Consider the following 19063-nt stretch of genomic DNA (forward strand, 5'->3'; position numbering starts at 1 on the left):
AGACTCGTTTCATGGTGTTGGGGAGGCAGAGACTGGAGGCTCTCTGGGGCTTGCTGGCCAGCCAGTCTAGCTTAATCAGCAAGCCCCGGGTCTGGTGAGAGAGTGTACCCTCCTTCCAAATCAAAAATTAAATTAGGAAAACAAAAACAAAAGCATAAGGACTAGTGAGAAGCCTTGTTTAACATGGAAAGTGAAAACTGACCCCAGCAAAGTTGATCTCTGCACGAATGCCGTGGTACCTGTGCACACATGGATGCGTGTGTGCAAATACACAAAAGCAAATACAATTTAAAAATTAAATGATGTGATGGAACACCCCTAGTAAATTGGCATTTATATGTTTGTGTGTCAGATTTCTGTTTCTTCCACAAAAGACCGGTTTAAAAAAAAATCAAAGTAGGAAAGGTTTACTTATTTTTTTAAAAAAGATTTATTTATTTTATTTATATGAGTACACTGTAGCTGTCTTCACACACACACCAGAAGAGTGAATCAGATCCCATTACAGATAGTTGTGAGCCACCCTGTGTTGTTGGGAATTGAACTCAGGACCTCTGGTAGAGGGGTCAGTGCTCTTAACTGCTGAACCATCTCTTCAGCCCGGGAAAGCTCTGTTCTGACTCATGATTTCAACTTTCTGACCATGTCCACTTGCTCTGGTGGCCTTTGCGTCTGTGGGGAGACAGGCTGCTATGGCTGAAGCAGTTCACCTCATTGCAACTCTAAAGCAAAGGCAGAAAGGAGCCTGCATACCTTCGGAGGATGAGGCACTAATGACTTCCATCTCCAAGTGTGCACTATTTGGGAAAGTTTCTAACACGACTAGCTGTATGTAACACAGAGCTTTAGAGAGACATTTATGATCTTAAACCATACCGAACTAAAAGAGAAAAATAAGCAAAGATATCAAGACTTGGTATATTACATAAAGACGTGATTGTGGGCACATACATGCAAGCAAACACACATATAAAAACAAAGAAATCGGCTGAAGAGACGAGAGATGAAGAAGCTGAGGCTTCGCTGAGCTTTGAGTGACCAGGAGACCCGCTGGCCAGACTCCGCCCCCAGATTCCCGCGCTCGTCTCCTATTGGCTGGCTTGTTGGTGGGCGGAACCCTGCACGGAGCTCAACGCCTGGGGACCCGGCAGAAGCGAATTGAGGTGAGGGAGGAGCTCAGAGCTGTGCAGGTCGGCGATGCCCGGGGCTGGCGTTCCCGCAGCGGCATCGAGCCCCAAGTCCGGGGCCTCCGGGTCGTCGCAGGTGTCGGACTCCCTGAGGCGGTGAGCGCTTCCCTTGTCCGCGGTGCCCCTGGTCGCCTGCTCTGGGGCTTCAGGGGGCGGGCCTCCAGGTCCCCCGTGACTGTCAGTCACTCCCTGGCTGCTGCGCTCGTTGAGCTCTGGGCGAGTGGGAGGTGGCTGGGTGTCAGTTAAAGGCGCGGGACGCTTGGGCTTGGGCCCTTGGCGACACCAGCCCCTATGTTGCACAGGCTCTTGGCCGCAGAGGCGGCCACAGTCCCTGACCACTCTGGACCGGCTTAGCGCGAAGCCCTTGGTTCTGCGAAGGAGCACACACGACAGAGACCCCTGAGAGGACAGGTGGAGGGGTAGCCGCGCAGCGTCGGTGCAGCGAAATGGCTGAGATGAGCGCTGCTCTGAAAAGCTTGCTCTTTTTCAAAAATGACACTTGCATAACTTGCTGTGGCTCATCCTAAAATAGTTTTTGATGTCAAGACTGTAGACGTTCGAATGCAAGACCGACACAGTCCCCTATCAAAGAGTAACTTTCGGGCTGTCTTATTTGATTAGTAAGAGGCTTCTGTCATCAGAAGTTGGGGGAGGGGCTGCTGTGGTCGCTCAGGGCGCTTACCTAGCGTGCAAAGCTCCCTGAGTTTCATCCTCAGCTCTTCAAAACAAAAAACAAAAGCAAAAACCAAACAAACAAAAAACCCGCCATACATACTGAAGAATGGGAAAAACCAAAAGAGCCTTGCTATATTTGTTCTTCCTTTTGTGTGATTTCATCTTAGAGGTTTGGATTCTGAAAGTGCTTAATAGCGCACCCCCACCCCCTCCTTAGCAGAGGGAAAGTGGGCGGTACCTGGCAGTTGGAGTGGTCAACCCACAACTGAGCATAGGAGGCAGCAGCCCAGCTAATCAGGGCAGCGACTGGCGTGTCCCACGAGTCACAAGGGACACTGTTTGCATGCAGGCACTGGGGGCACTAAGTGGAAGCGTTAGCCCCACGCGTTCACCCTTCTGGCTGGAATCTCCTTTGGTTTTCTGGAGGGAGCTGCCCGGAATCTCCAACTGGCTTGCAATACCCTTCTGCTTACTCTGTGTGTGTGTGTGTGTGTGTGTGTGTGTGTGTGTGTGTGTGTGTGTGTGTTCTTGAGAATGGAGAGAATGACAGGCATTGTGGAGAAACGCTTTGGTGTTATGTCATCCTTCTTGGTGCCAGCTTTTTGAGTCACATTCTTGTGACATTGTTTTAGTCTGCCTTGCCCTTTCTCAAAAGGAGTGGTGGCACTAGGTGGTTTTTATTGTTGTTTTTTTGTTTGGTTTGGTTAGTTGTGTGTGTGTATGTGTGCTGCAACTTAATCAGAAGTCTTCAAAGAATGACAGTATTGGGCTGGGCAGTGGTGGCGCATGCCTGTAATCCCAGCATTTGGGAGGCAGAGGCAGGTGGATTTCTGAGTTCGAGGCCAGCCTGGTCTACAGAGTAAATTCCAGGACAGCCAGGGCTACACAGAGAAACCCTGTCTCAAAAAACCAAAAAAAAGAAGAAGAAGAAAAGAAAAAAGAAAAAAAGAATGACAGTATTACATGCTTTTAAAATGAGTGAATGTATCAGAGATTGTTCTTACTGGGGTCGGGGGGCTAGAATGTACAAACACTAATTTTATTCGGTAAGTAGGAACCGTAAGTACTTTGAATGCACTTTGTCAAACCCAGCATTGCTCCAGGGAACTTGCTTGGACTTTGGTGTGCTTTAAATGAGAATGGCTTCCCTAGCCCCATGTGTTTGCATGCTTAGTCCCAAATTGGTGAACTGTTTAGGAAGGATTAGGAGGTGTGGTCTTCTTGGAGGGGCTGTGGTCTTGCTGGAAGAGGTGCGTCACTGGGAGTGAGCTTTAAGGTTTCAAAAGTGCACACAAGGCCCAGCCTCTTTATCTCTGCCTGCTGTTTGCCAATCAGAATGTAAAGCTCTCAGCTGCTGCTCCAGCACCATGCCTGTTTGCTTCCCACCCTGACAGTGGCCTAACTATAAAACTGTTAGCAAGCCCACAATGCTCTCTTTAAGTTGTCTTGGTCATGGTGTCTCTTCACAGCAATAGAACAATAACTAAGACACCCTCTAATTTATATTTTCTGTTAATTTTGCTTTGCCATAGGCTTAAAGATTATGTCTTGCTGTTCGTACTTGTCAAGATTATTTTAGTGTCTTTCAATTTAAATTTAAGTATATTTTTAAAAGGGAGGTTATAAAATGTAGTGTTCCTTAATGTTGTTCTGGGAATGGAAAAGCTTAATAATGCTTTATGGCAAGAGAATAATTTAAAGAACATAAGACTGGAGAGATGGCTCAGAAATTCAGAGTACTTGTTGCTTTGGGGAAAAACTTGGCTTTGGTGCCTGGCATCTACATTGTGGCTCACAACCATTCATAACTTCAATCTCTGGGACCCGATGCTCTCTTTTGGCCTCTGCACTTACCAGACAGGCACATGTTGCACATATACACACTCAGGCAAAACATTCATACATATAAAATAAATAAATTTAAATAGATTAAAAAAATTTTTTTTAGTCTGGTATGGAGGTACAACATACCTTTAATCCCAGCATGTGGGAGACAGAGACAGGAAGAGCTCTGAGTTCAAGACCGGTCTGGTCTACAGAGCTAGTTCCAGGACAGCCAGAGATACTGTCTCAAAAAAAAAAAAAAAAATGAAACCAAAATGTCAAATGCTTTTTAGGCAGTGGTGGTGCATGCCTTTAATCCCAGCATTCAGGAAGCAGATGCAGGCAAAGCTCTGTAAATTCAAGGATACTCTGGTCATTTATTCATATATATATTTACATACACACACACACACACACACACACACACACACACATATATATATATACATACACACACGTGTGTGTGTATGGTGTTATAATAATAATTGTTCAATCTCTAACACCCACATGGACAGCCCAAAACTGTCTGTAACTCCAGTTCCAATGCATCTGATATCCTCACACCAATGTACATAGTGTTTATATATATATATAAGTTGACTATTTTTTAAATATGCACTATGTATGATTTGTAGAATGGTAGAATATGCAGTATCTCATCCAAAATAACATTAAATGTCAGGATAATCATTTGAGTGCAACATTTGCACTTTTGTTTACTAAATAGTAATTTTGAGCTCATATTTTTGGTAATGTATCATTAAAGAAATATTGCAAAAATACAAAACAAAAAAACCCAAAAAGTGCCTAGTTGTTCTAGTTTCCTTACTCTTCTTATGATAAATACTCTGACCAAAAATAACTCGGGAGGAGAGGGTTTGTTTGGCTTACTCTTCCAGGTCGTAGTCTCTCACTGAAGGAAGTCAGAGCAGGAGCTCGAGGCAAGAACCATGAGGAACCATGAGTGCTGTCAAAGCCTCATGCATAGTTAGCCTTTACCCAGAATGCAGACCGCCTGCCTGGGGATGATACCACCCTCAGTTAGCTGGGTTCTCTCACGTCAATCAGGATAATCCTCCAGAGACATGTCCACTGACCAGTCTGATCTAGACAGTTTCTCAGTTGAGGCTCTCTTGTCAGAAGACTGTAAAGCTGTGTCAAGGTGAGAAAGAAGGCTAACTAGGGCACTAATGCATTCGCCTCTCCATTTTGAAGGATCATCATCACTATTATTACAGTTGCTTCAGCTTGCTTTCACCCACAGCTACATGCTCAGCTTTCAATTTTGGAATGCTAATAGTATGGGATATGCCATTTTCGGTGTGAGTGGGTGGAGAGCCCCCACAGGTTGTATTCAGGTTTTAGATTTTCTCCACTGAAGTGTTAGTACCACCGGAGGGTCAGGGCTTGGTGAAATGGGAAGCTTATTAGCTTGCCTGTTACTATGCAGGTAAATATGGTTAGCTTTAAAGCCAAATGAGACTGCTTCTCTTAGTTACCTTGCCATTGTTCTCTGAGTTCCTCCTCTAATGGTTTAATGACATCAAATAGACCAGACAATGCAGGGCTCTGTCAGTCTCATTTTTTAAAAGTCTGCTTCTTCATGTCTCTCATCTTTACATTCTCATCTGCTCTTTCAAGACAAATATCTTTAAAGAGGCAGGAAAATAGATTTGCACACTAGAGCATCAGGAAGGAAACCATCAGAGCCCCGGGACATAAAACCTGGAATCATAATGGAATTGTGAATGAAAGGACTAGAAAATAAAGTTGCCAGGGTTTGAGGCACAGCATAATTCTCCGTCTTTCTTTTTTATGATTTAGTGGGTTTTGTTTTATGTGTATGAGTGTTTTATCTGCATTTATATAAATGCACCTTATGTGTGCAGTGTCCGTACTAGCCAGAAAGGGTGTCAGATCTCCTGGAACTGGAGTTACAGAACACTGTGAGCTGCCAATTGATGCGGGTAGCGCTGTTCTTCTTCTGTAGGGACAGCGAATGTTCTTTATTGTATTTTATGTACGTTTGTGTGAGGATGTTGGATCTCGTGGAACAAGAGTTACAGAGAGTTGTGAGCTGCCATGTGGGTGCTGAGAATTGAACCCTGGGTACTCTAGAAGAGCAGTCAGTGCTCTTAACCGCTGAGCCATCTCTCCAACCCCATAAATATTTTTAACTACTCTCCAGCCCGAGTTCTGGGCTGTTTCTGTCATCTTTCATGGTCTAATTCCTTTGCTGCTTGCTCTGGCTCAAAGATTTATTAATTATTATACATAAGTACACTCTAGCTGACTTCTGAAACACCAGAAGAGGGCATCAGATCTCATTACCAGTGGTTGTGAGCCACCATGTGGTTTCTGGGATTTGAACTCAGGACCTTTGGAAGAGCAGTCTGCACTCTTACCCGCTGAACCATCTCACCAACCCAACATTCCATTTTCTTAGAGGAGAAGCTTCCAGTTTGCTTCCAGTTCTCTGAGTTCAGGATAAAATATTGGGAGTAAGTCCACTGAAGGGAATATGGTAGGAGTCCCTATGACTATCTTGGCGTTCAGACTCATAAGAGGACTTGTGGGACTCTAATACACTCCTGTTCTTAGCTAGGATGTTTAACAGTAAAAGGATGAGGAGAAAATGTGGCAAAAGAAAAAGGTTCATAGGATGAACCCTTCAAAAAAAATTTTTTTAAAGGCACAGCTGGGTGGTGGCAGGGGGTAGCACTCAGAAGCAGAGGCAGGCGGATTTCTGAGTTCGAGGCCAGCCTGGTCTACAGAGTGAGTTCCAGGACAGCCAGGGCTACACAGAGAAACCCTGTCTCTGTGTAGAAAAAAGAAAAAAGAAAAAAAAAAAAGAAAGAAAGAAAAGAAAAGAAAAGAAAACAGAAAAAAGAAAAAGAAAGAAGAAAATGGTTCCCAGAGTGAAAATCATGGCTTTAACTTTATTCTTAAAATGGTAGGATTTAAGAACAAATTCCAAAGCAGGCTCCCTGATTGTACATGTCATAAAAATGAACCAGCATTCTCAATAACACTGTGTGAGTGCATTCTGTATTATACATTTCATGTAACCCTACAAGTGAAGGTACCAACAGTAAATCCGTTATCACTGAAGCATGTCACAGTTACTTCTCTGTTACTGTGATAACATAACATGACAAAAGTACCTGAAGGTTGAGAGAGCTTCTGGCTTATAATTCCAGGGGGATACAGCCCCTCATGGCAGGAAGGCATTGGTGGGACCATGGCAGCAGGAACAGAAAGCCAGCTATATCGTATGCACACTCAGGAAGCAGAAAAATAGCAGGAAGTAGGATCAAACTATAAAACCTCAGATCCTCTCCTCTGTAATGTACTTTCTCCAGCAAGCCTCTGCCTTCTAAAGGTTTTGTAATCTTCCCAAACAGTACCAACAACTGGTGACCCAGTGTTCAAACATACAAACCCATATGGGACATTTCTTACTCAAGCCCACAATAGAGCATCAGGATTCTACAGATATTTTTTGAAACTGTCTCATAATTAAAAAAAAAAATAATAATAACCTGGCAAAACTTTTATCTTTGTTTGAAAAAGTATCTGTGTTAACAGTTCTTTTCTCATATAAAACTTGAGTTAAAAAAATGAAGTGTGTGTGTGTGTGTGTGTGTGTGTGTGTGTGTGGGGGCATGCACAACAACTGAGGTTTCTCTCCTTCACTTTGTTTGAGGCAGGATCTCTCTTCTACTGTTGTACTGTGTTCCTCAAGCTATCTAGACTTCAGGCTCTGGCTTCTTCTGTTGCTGACTCCCACTTTCCTCTAAGAATGCTGGCACTCTAGATGCATTGCATACTGGGATCAAATTCAGGTAGTTGGGCCTAAGTAGCAATTGCTTTCACCCACTGAGCCAGTAGTTACTTGGCAGAAACTCTATTAAAAAAACAAATCTTGCTGGGCGTGTAATCCCAGCACTCTTTAATCCCAGCACTCTGGAGGCAGAGTCAGGCGGATTTCTGAGTTCGAGGCCAGCCTGGTCTACAAAGTGAGTTCCAGGACAGCCAGGACTATACAGAGAAACCCTGTCTCGAAAAACAAAACAAAACAAAACAAAACAAAACAAAACAAAACAAAACAAAACCAAACCCAAATCTTAGTTCATATAGTGCTGCATTCAGTATTATACACTGCATGTAACTCTACAGGAGGTCATATTGACATCTTGGCACAAGGGAAATTATATTAAGTTTTAGGTTTTAGGTCAAGGATATTAGGAGCTATGAGAAAAATGGAGTAAGTATTCCTGATTTCTGTTTTGGTTTTTTTGAGAAGGATCTTACGGTGTACTCCTGGCTGGCCTGAAATTCACAGCCCAGGCTATATATTATATTATATTATACCTTTTATAATAGGCGACCCTCTTGCCACAGACTCCACAGTGCTGGGATTATAGGAATGAGCCTGGCTTTTAATTTTTTTTCAATTCCAGATTTAGGAACTCTGGTAATAAATGCTTGGTTCTCTGACATGCCTGAACCATCGGTCATGATCTCAGACCTTTGGGTTTTCTTTTTTTTTGGGGTGCAGCGAACTTTATTGATGGTATTCAAGAGAGTAGGGAGGGCTCCCTAGGCCCCTCCTGTTATTATGGGGGTCTGGGATGGAAATTGTGAGGGAGATGCTCAGTGTTGGGGGCCGAGTTGGAATAGGGCCTCTCTCTTGCTCAGTGTCCTTGCTGGGGTGGGTGGTCCAGGGTTTCTTACTCCTTGGAGGCCATGTAGGCCATGAGGTCCACCACCCTGTTGCTGTAGCCGTATTCATTGTCATACCAGGAAATGAGCTTGACAAAGTTGTCATTGAGAGCAATGCCAGCCCCGGCATCGAAGGTGGAAGAGTGGGAGTTGCTGTTGAAGTCGCAGGAGACAACCTGGTCCTCAGTGTAGCCCAAGATGCCCTTCAGTGGGCCCTCAGATGCCTGCTTCACCACCTTCTTGATGTCATCATACTTGGCAGGTTTCTCCAGGCGGCACGTCAGATCCACGACGGACACATTGGGGGTAGGAACACGGAAGGCCATGCCAGTGAGCTTCCCGTTCAGCTCTGGGATGACCTTGCCCACAGCCTTGGCAGCACCAGTGGATGCAGGGATGATGTTCTGGGCAGCCCCACGACCATCACGCCACAGCTTTCCAGAGGGGCCATCCACAGTCTTCTGGGTGGCAGTGATGGCATGGACTGTGGTCATGAGCCCTTCCACAATGCCAAAGTTGTCATGGATGACCTTGGCCAGGGGGGCTAAGCAGTTGGTGGTGCAGGATGCATTGCTGACAATCTTGAGTGAGTTGTCATATTTCTCGTGGTTCACACCCATCACAAACATGGGGGCATCGGCAGAAGGGGCGGAGATGATGACCCTTTTGGCTCCACCCTTCAAGTGGGCCCCGGCCTTCTCCATGGTGGTGAAGACACCAGTAGACTCCACGACATACTCAGCACCGGCCTCACCCCATTTGATGTTAGTGGGGTCTCGCTCCTGGAAGATGGTGATGGGCTTCCCGTTGATGACAAGCTTCCCATTCTCGGCCTTGACTGTGCCGTTGAATTTGCCATGAGTGGAGTCATACTGGAACATGTAGACCATGTAGTTGAGGTCAATGAAGGGGTCGTTGATGGCAACAATCTCCACTTTGCCACTGCAGATGGCAGCCCTGGTGACCAGGCGCCCAATACGGCCAAATCCGTTCACACCGACCTTCACCATTTTGTCTACGGGACGAGGCTGGCACTGCACAAGAAGATGCGGCTGTCTCTGGAACAGGGAGGAGCAGAGAGCCTGGGTTTTCTTTTATCTTGGTCATTTCAGTCATACAGTTTACTGTTGTCGCTCCTATAGAGGTTTTTATATTATGACTCTCATCATTGGTGGAAGGCAGAGCAGAATCTTAACTATATTCTTGGGTAAGATGTCTTAGTTTTCTTTCTATTGCTGTGACAAAACTCCATGACCAGAACAATTTGGAGAGGAAAGGATTTATTTGGCTTATGGGTAGCAGCCCATCATCAGGGGAAGTCAAGGAACTCAAGGCAGAAACTTGGAGGCAGAAACCCAAGGCAGACACTACGAAGGAGCAGACACTACGGAGGAGCAGACAGTATGGAGGAGCAGACACTACGGAGGAGCAGACAGTATGGAGGAGCAGACAGTATGGAGGAGCAGACACTACGGAGGAGCAGACACTGCAGAGGAGCCGACACTACGGAGGAGCACTGTTTAGTAGCTTTTTCTGAACGGCTAGGTCAGCCTGCTTTCTGTTTTACCCCAGGACTACCTGCCCAGGGATGACACTGCCCAGGGTGTACTGGCCCTTTCACAGGAAACATCAATCATGAAAAGCTCCACAGCAAAGCTCCCTGCAGGCCAATATGATGGGGAAGTTTCTCAGCTGATGTTTCCTCTTCTTAGATTGTTCTAGCTTGTGTCAAGTTGACAAAAGCACACAAACAAATAAGCAAACAAACAAAAACCCAAAACAATACAAAAAACCCTAACCAGTGTAGACATCTATGAATATATGATGATTGCATCTTTAAATTACTATTACTACATTTCTGCCATTTTTATTCTTGTTTTTTTTTTTGTTGTTGGTTTTTTGTTTTTGTTTTCGAGACAGGGTTTCTCTGTATAGTCCTGGCTGTCCTGGAACTCACTTTGTAGACCAGGCTGGCCTCGAACTCTGCCTCCCGAGTGCTGGGATTAAAGGCGTGTGCCACCACGCCCGGCTGCCATTTTTATTCTTATCTGAACAGTAAGCATCTATTTTCTTGTGGTGAATTGTTTCATGGTAGCAGTTTTAGTAAATGAACTTGAGAAATGTCTAATTGTCTTGACATTTTACATATTTATCAGTCTGGTACCATAAACCATGGGATCCCCTTTCATCCAATCCCTGTTAAAATCCAGTGTTGGCTATGCAGGTGGCATGGGCCTTTAGTCCCACTTGGGAGGCAGAGGCAAGCAGATCCCTATGAGTTTGGGCAAGCCAGGTCTACATAGCAGGTTGCAGTCAACCATGTCTACATAGTAGCACCCTGTCTCAAATATCAGTAACAAACAAACAAAAATCTAATGATAGTTTGATAGAAGTAGGAATAAAAACCCATCTAAAAAATTCATATGGAATCATAAGGGATCCTGCACAGTTAAAATGATTGTTAAAAACAAAGCCAAAGGATTTGCACTTGTTGATTTCAAAACTTTCTACAAAGTTATAGTAATTAAAATTGTGAAGTTAGCATAGGAATAGACATAAATAAAACTCTTGTGAATTGCTGGTGGACTATAAACTTCTTATAAACTTCTTGCCTTCCTTAAAGCTGCGGCAAGCTGGGTGTGGAACACACACCTGGGGGGCCAGATGTCAAGAGGCAGAGGCAGAAGGATAGCAAGTTCAAAGCCAGCCTAGACTAAAATTTACCAAGACTGTCTCTAAAACAAAATTGGAGTTAAATGCATTTTTTAAAAAAGAAAATATGGTTACTAAAAAAAAAACAAAAACTAAGCATAGGGTCGCCACAGGACCTAGCAGTTCCACTTCTAGTGAGACCCTGTCCTCAGTGAATAGAAAAAGAGGAGCGATGGAAGTTAGATCACACCTACCCAGAGAAGGATCAAATGTGAACAAAGAAAAGGCCATATATATTTTTTGATTAATTCACTTTATATCCCAATCATAATCCCACCCCCCCACCCCTGCCTTCCCAGTCCCACCCTCACAAATCCCTCCTCCCATTACCCCCTTCTCTTGGGTGCTGCCCTTTCCTGGGTTATTAAGTCACAATAAGACTAAGCACATCCTTTCTCACAGAGGCCATCCACGGCAGCCCAGTTAGGGGAATGGGATCCAGTGACAGGCAACAGAGTCAGAGATAACCCCTCTCAAGTTGTTAGGGGACTCAAATGAAGGCCAAGCTATTTATCTGCTACAAATGTGTAGGGCTTAGGTCTAGCCCCTGCACGCTCTTCGGGTGGTGGTTCAGTCTCTGGGAGGCCCGATGGACCCAGGTTAGTTGACTCTGTAGGTCTTCTTATGGTGTGCTTGACCCATCCGGCTCCTTCAATCCTATCCCCGACTCATCCACGAGACTCCCAGAACTCCTGATGCTTGACTATGGGTCTCTGCATCTGTTCCCATCAGCTGCTGGATGAAGCCTTTCAGGAGACAGTTATGCTAGGCTCCTGTCTGCATGTCTATGACAAGACAACACACAGAGAGCAATTGAGAAGGCAGAGCCGTAGCTGCATTTGAGTCAGGGAAAGGGTAGCACTGCCAGGGAGAGGGAGACAAGGCTCAGACTTGTCTGACAGGCTGCAGACATCTGTCTTAGAACCAGAATGTCAATACTGCAGCACCAAAATGAGTGTTATTAAAAAAATAATAATAATACAGTGAGGACTTGTACCTCAGCTGATCCCTTCATGGCTAAACACACCCTAGGAAGATATTTCTTGAAGCTCTACACAAGTGAGACAAGACAATTGCGTTAGTAGAAGATTCAAGAATCTACAATAGAGCAATAAATGAGTGTGTTCAATAGCAGAGTAGTTTATAGAAATAATAAAAGAACATTGAAAATGTAACCACAGGATGGGTGGTGGCGGCGTATGCCTTTAATTCTAGCACCAGGAAGGCAAAGCCAGACATATCCCTGTAAGTTTCAGGCTAGCCTGATCTACAGATCGAATTCCAGGAGAGCCAGGAGCTACACAGAGAAACCATGTCTTGAAAATCCAAAAAGAAAAGAAATAAAAGAAGGAAGGAAAGAAGGAAGGAAGGAAGGAAGGAAGGAAGGAAGGAAGGAAGAAAAGAAGGAAGGAAGGAAAACAGACAAATAGATATAACCATATAACATAACAGAGATGAATAACTGGTCAGTGCTGAGAATCAGTAATGTTGAGTGCTCAGCCTTAAATGAGACATTTGTAACAACTCCACCAAGACTCAAGAAACATTGTGGAAGAGTGGGAGAGAAGAAAGTAAGGGCCAGACAAGGGGTGGGAGCTGTGCTGTAAAATGTTGTCCTTGGATGTGACATGGCCACAGCATTCATGAACTCACTGAAGCTTTGGTTATCTGCACAAGATCAAGCCAACAAAATCAGCCAACAGCCATTCCATCAGGAAGCACTATTTGGGCTCAGTGGGTCACAAAGGGAAAAAAGAGAAGAAGGCAGGAGGGTGACGTCTAGTGCTGCTTAGTGGGAGTGGAAGGAGGGAGTTTGTGGTAAACAAAATGCATTGTTTGAAATACTCAGCTTTCCAAGAATAAATAAAAGATACTCTACTAAAAAATATGTACATGAGAGGAAAGGGAATGGAGAAATGTAACTAAAATAGAATGTAAAAAATAAACAAAATAAAACAAGAAAAAATGTGTATGTGGTGTTGTATTCCTGTAATCTCAACACTCAGGAGGCTGAGGCAGGTATATCCCTTATCACTTCAAAGCCAGGTTGGTTTATATACAACAAGTTCCAGGCTATCCAGGGCTACACTATACACACACACACACACACACACACACACACACACACACACACACACACGTGTGTGTTATATGTATGTGTATGTTCATGTGTTATACGTGTGTTTGTGCATGTGTTACACACTGATGGATCTTCAGGGGTTAGAGCGGTGGATTTGTCTTCAAGAGAGTGAGCTGCAGTTGTAGAGGATCCTAGTGCATTTCCCAGCAAGTGACTCACAACTGCATATAGCCTCAGTTCCCATGGATGTGTTATCCTCTTCTGGCCTTATACACACACACACACACACACACACACACACACACACACACACACCCCTCTAATCTTTAAAAAAAAAAACTGTCTTCAGATAGTAACAGAAAAGTCACGCAGGTCTCCTCTAAGGAGCCTGGAGTAGCCAGTCTTGCCCTAGTCTGTCTGTCTGTCTTTCTTTCTTTCTTTCTTTCTTTCTTTCTTTCTTTCTTTCTTTCTTCTTTTTAGATTTTATTTATATGAGTACACTGGCGCTGTCTTTAGACACCCCAGAAGAGGGCATCAGATCCCATTGCAGATAGTTGTGAGCCACCATGTGGTTGCTTGGAATTGAACTCAGGACCTTTAGAAGAGCAGTCAGTGCTCTTAACCACTGAGCCATCTCTCCAGACACCTAGTATTTCAATAATAGACGGATGTGTTCAGTTTTGTCACTTTGCTTTTTAAAATGATGCAGATAAATTCACATGCCAATAGAAAGTGATCAAAATTATAAAAAGCAGATAAAACATCAGTCTTACAATTAATCAGCTTTGACCTTTTCCCTAGATTCTGAAATGAGTTTTCAGTTCAATACTACAACAAAGCACCACAAGGTGGCGACAGAACTCTAAAATACTTTTTTAAAGGCGCCTTGGAAAAGATCTGATGCTGCCCTGATGAAAGTAAAAGTTTTAAGAATATCCCTTTCAGAATTTATGGATTAAGTCCTAACGCTTGTTCTGGCCAGTTTTTGCAAGGCATTACCCTTGCTTAGATAAATAACACTGCAGTAAATAAATAAAGAGCAATATTGCTGAGTGAATTCGATGTCTGTCTCTTGGGGTTCTAGCAGAAATCCGTACTACCTCCGAAGCTCTTTGTTCTCTCTGTCTCTGTTGTGACCTCTAGCCCCCGACCCCTACCAACAAATTGTCATAATATAGGGCTAGAGAATGGCTCGGCAGTTCAGGATGCTTACTGCTCCTGCAGAATTTGGTTCTCAGCACTTACACAGAAGTTCACAATCACCATTAACTAACGACAGCTCCAGAGAATCCAACTCTTCCTTAAATTCCTGCGTGCAGTCGGCATGGTGGCGCACACCTTTAATCCCAGCACTCCGGAGGCAGAGGCAGGTGGATTTCTGAGTTCAAGGCCAGCCTGGTCTACAAAGTGAGTTCCAGGACAGCCAGGGCTATACAGAGAAACCCTGTCTCGAAAAAAACCAAAAGAAAAACCAAAAAAAATTCCTACATGCAGTGGTACACAAAAACCCATGCAGGCGTCCAAAGAAGAGTTTATGGGAGGGTTTGAAGGAAAGAAAAGGAGGGGGAAATGATGTAATTATAATTCAAATAAATAAATAAATTTTTAAAGATTTATTTATTTACTTATTTATTTATATGTAAGTACAATTTAGCTGTCTTCAGACACTCCAGAAGAGGACTGTCAGATTTCGTTACAGATGGTTGTGAACCACCATGTGGTTGCTGGGATTTGAACTCAGGAACTTTGGAAGAGCAGTCAGCATTCTTAACCACTGAGCCATCTCACCAGCCCCCAAATAAATAATTTTAAAAATAAATATTAAAAAGAACTTCATAAACCAAAGGAAGGAAGTATAATGCAGTGATAAGGGAGTAGATTCCAGAACCTTCTTGCTTGGGTTGAAATATAGCCCATAAGTTCTTGTGTAGTATTCAGTAAAACACTCACTTTTGTGTCTCACTTTCTCTTTCTGTAAAATAGAGGTTATAGTAGTGCCCCTTATGCTATACCATTTGATCTATTTAACCAGATGAGTGAACTGCTGAGGATTTTTCCATGATTAGAAAACAAATTTTAGGGCTGGGTGCAAGTGTCTTTAATCCCTGCTCTTGGAAGCCAGAGGCAGGCAGATCTCAGCTTTGGGTTGTCCTTATGCTGTTTGCATTCTGATGTTAATTCTGATTCCTCCAGAGGAGCTGCCCCATCCCCAAGAGCAGTGGATCACTTACTTAGGTGATCTCTTGTGAACCTTCTCCCCATTCTGACTGGTTAATAAAGGCTAGGGGGTGGTGGGGATGGGTGGTGGGACCGGAGGTTTTTGAGAGTGGGAGCAGGTAGAGAGGGGGGAAGAATAGAAGGAAAGGAGAGAGGACCAAAGTAAAAAGAAGAGGAAAAAGTCATGATATCTGTTCTATCTACCACATGGCCAAGAAAAAAAATCCACAAGTCACAGGGGTCTCATAGCTGAAAAATAAGTTAATATAGTATTAGACATGCCCAATCTAGACTTATAACTTAAAATAATTATAATATAGTATATAACTTATAATAACTAGATTGCATGTTTATATGGGCTTATTGGGGTTTGAAATTCCAACAACAGATCTCTGTTGAGTTTGAGGGTAGCCTGGTCTACACATCAAATTCTAGGCCAGGCTTACATGGCAAGACTCTGTCTTCAGAAAAAAAAAAAAAAAAAAAAAAGCCAAGGGTCAGTGAGGTAGCTCATTGGGTTAAGTAAGGCACTTGCTGCCAATCTTGACAATGACCTGAGTTCAGTCCCTAGGACCTACATGGTGGAAGGAGAGAACACACTCCCTCAGATTGTCCTCTGACATCTTATACATGCACTATGGCATATTTTTTTTTAATATGAAAAAAAAAGTAAGTTTAGGGGATTGAAGCAGTAGCTTAGTAAAGTGCTTGCCCTGCAAACATGAGGATCTGACTTTGATCCTAGGCCCATATAAAAAGGCTGGGTATGGGGTTGTGATGGTTTGTATATGCTCAGCTGAAGGAAGGAGTGGCACTATTAGAAGATGTGGCCCTAGCCTGTGGCCCTAGCCGGGCAGTGGTGGCACATGCCTTTAATCCCAGCACATGGGAGACAGAGGCAGGTGGATTTCTGAGTTCAAGGCCAGCCTGGTACAGAGTGAGTTCCAGGACAGCCAGGGCCACACAGAGAAACCCTGTCTCGAAAAACTTTAAAAAAAAAAAAAAAAAAAAAGATGTGGCCCTGTTCAAGTAGGTGTGGCCTTTTTGGAGTAGGCAGGCACTGTTAGTGTGGGATATAAGAACTTCACCCTAGCTGCCTGGAAGCTAGTATTCTGCTAGCAGCCTTCAGATGAAGATGCAGAACTCTCAGCTCCTCCAGAACCATGCCTGCCTGATTGCTGCCACGTTCCTGCCTTGATGCTAATGGACTGAACCTCTGAACCTGTAAGCCAGCCCCAGTTAAATGTTGTTGTGCTTATAAGAGTTGTCTTGGGGTGGGGAGGGTGGCTGGAGAGATGGCTCGGTGCTTAAGAGCACCGACTGCCCTTCCAGACGCCCTAAGTTCAATTCCCAGTATCTATCAAGCAGTGCCCTATGAGCAGAGAGGCGTCCTGACTCGGGGCCAATGAGCTCACCTGAGAGCAGCTTCCCAATAACCCGCCTTTAATATAGTCTACTCTGGCTTGAATTGGCTCCTTTCATCAGCAGAGAAATAAGCTATCAGTCACGCTGTCACCTGCAGAGTGGTACTCTTATTTCTGCTCTTTATACCTTTTTGTTTCCTTCTTTACTTCATTAGGTGGGACCACCCTCATACTGTAAAATGTCAGTAACAACAAAAGCAGAGATAATAGGTGCAGTAGGCTGACCAGGGGATGAAATCATGCTGACTAGATCCTCAGAATGTAACCTCTCTGAACCAGCATCTGCAGCAGTTAGCACTAAGAGTCAAGCTGAGATCACCTTTCATCAAGCAGGTGTGAAATGTGGCGAAGGCTCCAGACACACACGAGATAGAAAGCACAACAGAGACAGGAGGAGATGCTGATGCCTGAGGAGTTACTTTCATTTTACTGATTGGTTTTATGAGGGAATAGCTCTTTGTAATGTGTGTCATGGATATGTTGTTCCTAGATATGTATTCTCCATAATAATACTCTTCATGCTTTTTAAATTTTGTAAATTATATTTTTTATAGCTAATACATTGTTGAGATAGGGCCAGGCTAGGGACACATTCAACTTTAGCATGCCTGAGAGATCATGTTTTCAAAGAATCCTTAGGTGGCTTTGGCAATCTTTAGTTATAACTCGAGGGTTCTTATTTGCTATGCTTTATGCATTTCTGATAGAATTTAAACTCTTGCCAAGTTCACTGGCACATGCCTGTGGCGCCTACTTCTGGAAGGCTGAGGAAAGCAGAGCATTTGAGTTCACATGTTAAAAACTAGCATGAGTAATCTAGTAAATTAGCCTCTCTCTCTCTCTCTCTCTCTCTCTCTCTCTCTCTCTCTCATATCTAAGAACTATTGACTTCAGAAAATTCACACAAGTTTTAAATTTTTTTAAAAAGCTGGATTTTACCGTAAGGGGAAAAAATATGATCTGTGAAAAGAGTGAGGAAGTAGAAATAAAAAGACTAGGGAGAGGCAATCCACTCACTCTTTCCCTCTATGAACACCAGACACTTTGTATGGACTTGGAAATGTAGAATTATATTTATATAGCTTGTGTTTGAAAGTGAGAAAATAACATACATATTTTAAACCTCATTTGTTATCTTACAAATCTAAAATGTTAACCTCGTATTAGACAGCTGCAAGATAGTTTGAGGTTTGTCCTCCATTGTCTCTGCAAATCACCTGTTACTAAGTATCACTTGGCCTCTATATCACCTCAGTAGTTCCTCCCTGAGTATCTTCATCAATGGCTTAAGGCCATCAACTACTAGATAAAACCAGTGACTTACAAACTGTCACCTCTAGCTTACTTTCTTCTGAGCCCTGGACTGTGTATCTAAAGAGCTACATTACATTTGTGCTTGCTTGTGTCAAAGGCATTTCAGCTTCTCTCTACCCAAGCAAGATAGTGCTAATGGATCTTCCTCTACCTATCAAATGAACGGCTCAACCATCTATCTACTGAGTAAGCCATGAGCTGAGGGAGTACCTTTCATACAGCCTCACTCTCTCTGCGTATAGTATGCTACCAAAATCAGGCATTTCCTCCTAAGGAGCTGGTAATTCCATTTCTTAGTGTCCTCACTGCCAACATCTCAGCCTGTGCTCTTGTCTTTGGTCTGACCAGTTTTTCTTCTTGCATCCAGTTAGGTCCCCATCTTATAACTTTCTCTATAGCAGTGCCTGAAAGTATACAGAAGGACCATATTTTTTTAAAAAAAATGTCAGTCCAGACAAATGTATGCATGCTAGTATGTATTTTTGCACTTCTATGTGAGTGCATGTGATATATGTGGAAGACAGGTAACAATTTTTATGGTTATTTCTTTAGAGTTGTTGACCATGCTTTTTGAGACAGTCTCTCACTGGCCTGTGACTTGCCTGTTTTTTTTTTTTTAATTTCTTTATTATTATATCTAAGTACACACTGTAGCTGTCTTCAGACAGACAAGAAGAGGCTACCAGATCTCTTTATGGATGGTTGTGAGCCACCATGTGGTTGCTGGGATTTTAACTCAGAACCTTTGGAAGAGCAGTCAGTGCTCCTAACCGCTGAGCCATCTCTCCAGCCCTTAAATAACTATTTAAGGCTTCAATTTTTAGGCTTAGTTCCTAGCCACACATTTACTACATCAGGCCAGATGCATTTCCAGAAGGCTCTGTTATACTAGTCTGCCTTGTAGA

General features: G+C 43.5%; 1 protein-coding gene and 1 pseudogene across 13 annotated transcripts in view; one reads left to right on the forward strand and one right to left on the reverse strand.

Annotated features, from left to right (window-relative positions):
* The first annotated feature begins 1108 nt into the window (after positions 1 to 1108).
* Positions 1109 to 19063, forward strand: part of Zfp638 (zinc finger protein 638) — a 119804-nt gene continuing 101849 nt past the window's right edge. For 11 of the 13 annotated variants that reach the window (XR_001785106.2, XM_006505706.4, XM_006505711.4 and 8 more), the window contains exon 1: positions 1147 to 1283. Coding sequence is in view for 11 of the 13 variants with exons in the window: in XM_006505706.4 (XP_006505769.1) it covers positions 1198 to 1283 (86 nt within the window). In the remaining 2 variants the exon portion in view is untranslated. Of the gene's footprint in view, positions 1284 to 19063 lie in introns of all 13 variants that reach the window. The other 2 variants (XM_006505704.4, XM_017321434.2) reach the window with 2 other exon arrangements.
* Gm5138 (predicted gene 5138) lies at positions 8240 to 9439 on the reverse strand (annotated as a pseudogene).

The sequence above is a fragment of the Mus musculus genome, chromosome 6 (genome assembly GCF_000001635.26).
Source record: "Mus musculus strain C57BL/6J chromosome 6, GRCm38.p6 C57BL/6J".
In the NCBI taxonomy this organism is placed as follows: Eukaryota; Metazoa; Chordata; class Mammalia; order Rodentia; family Muridae; genus Mus; species Mus musculus.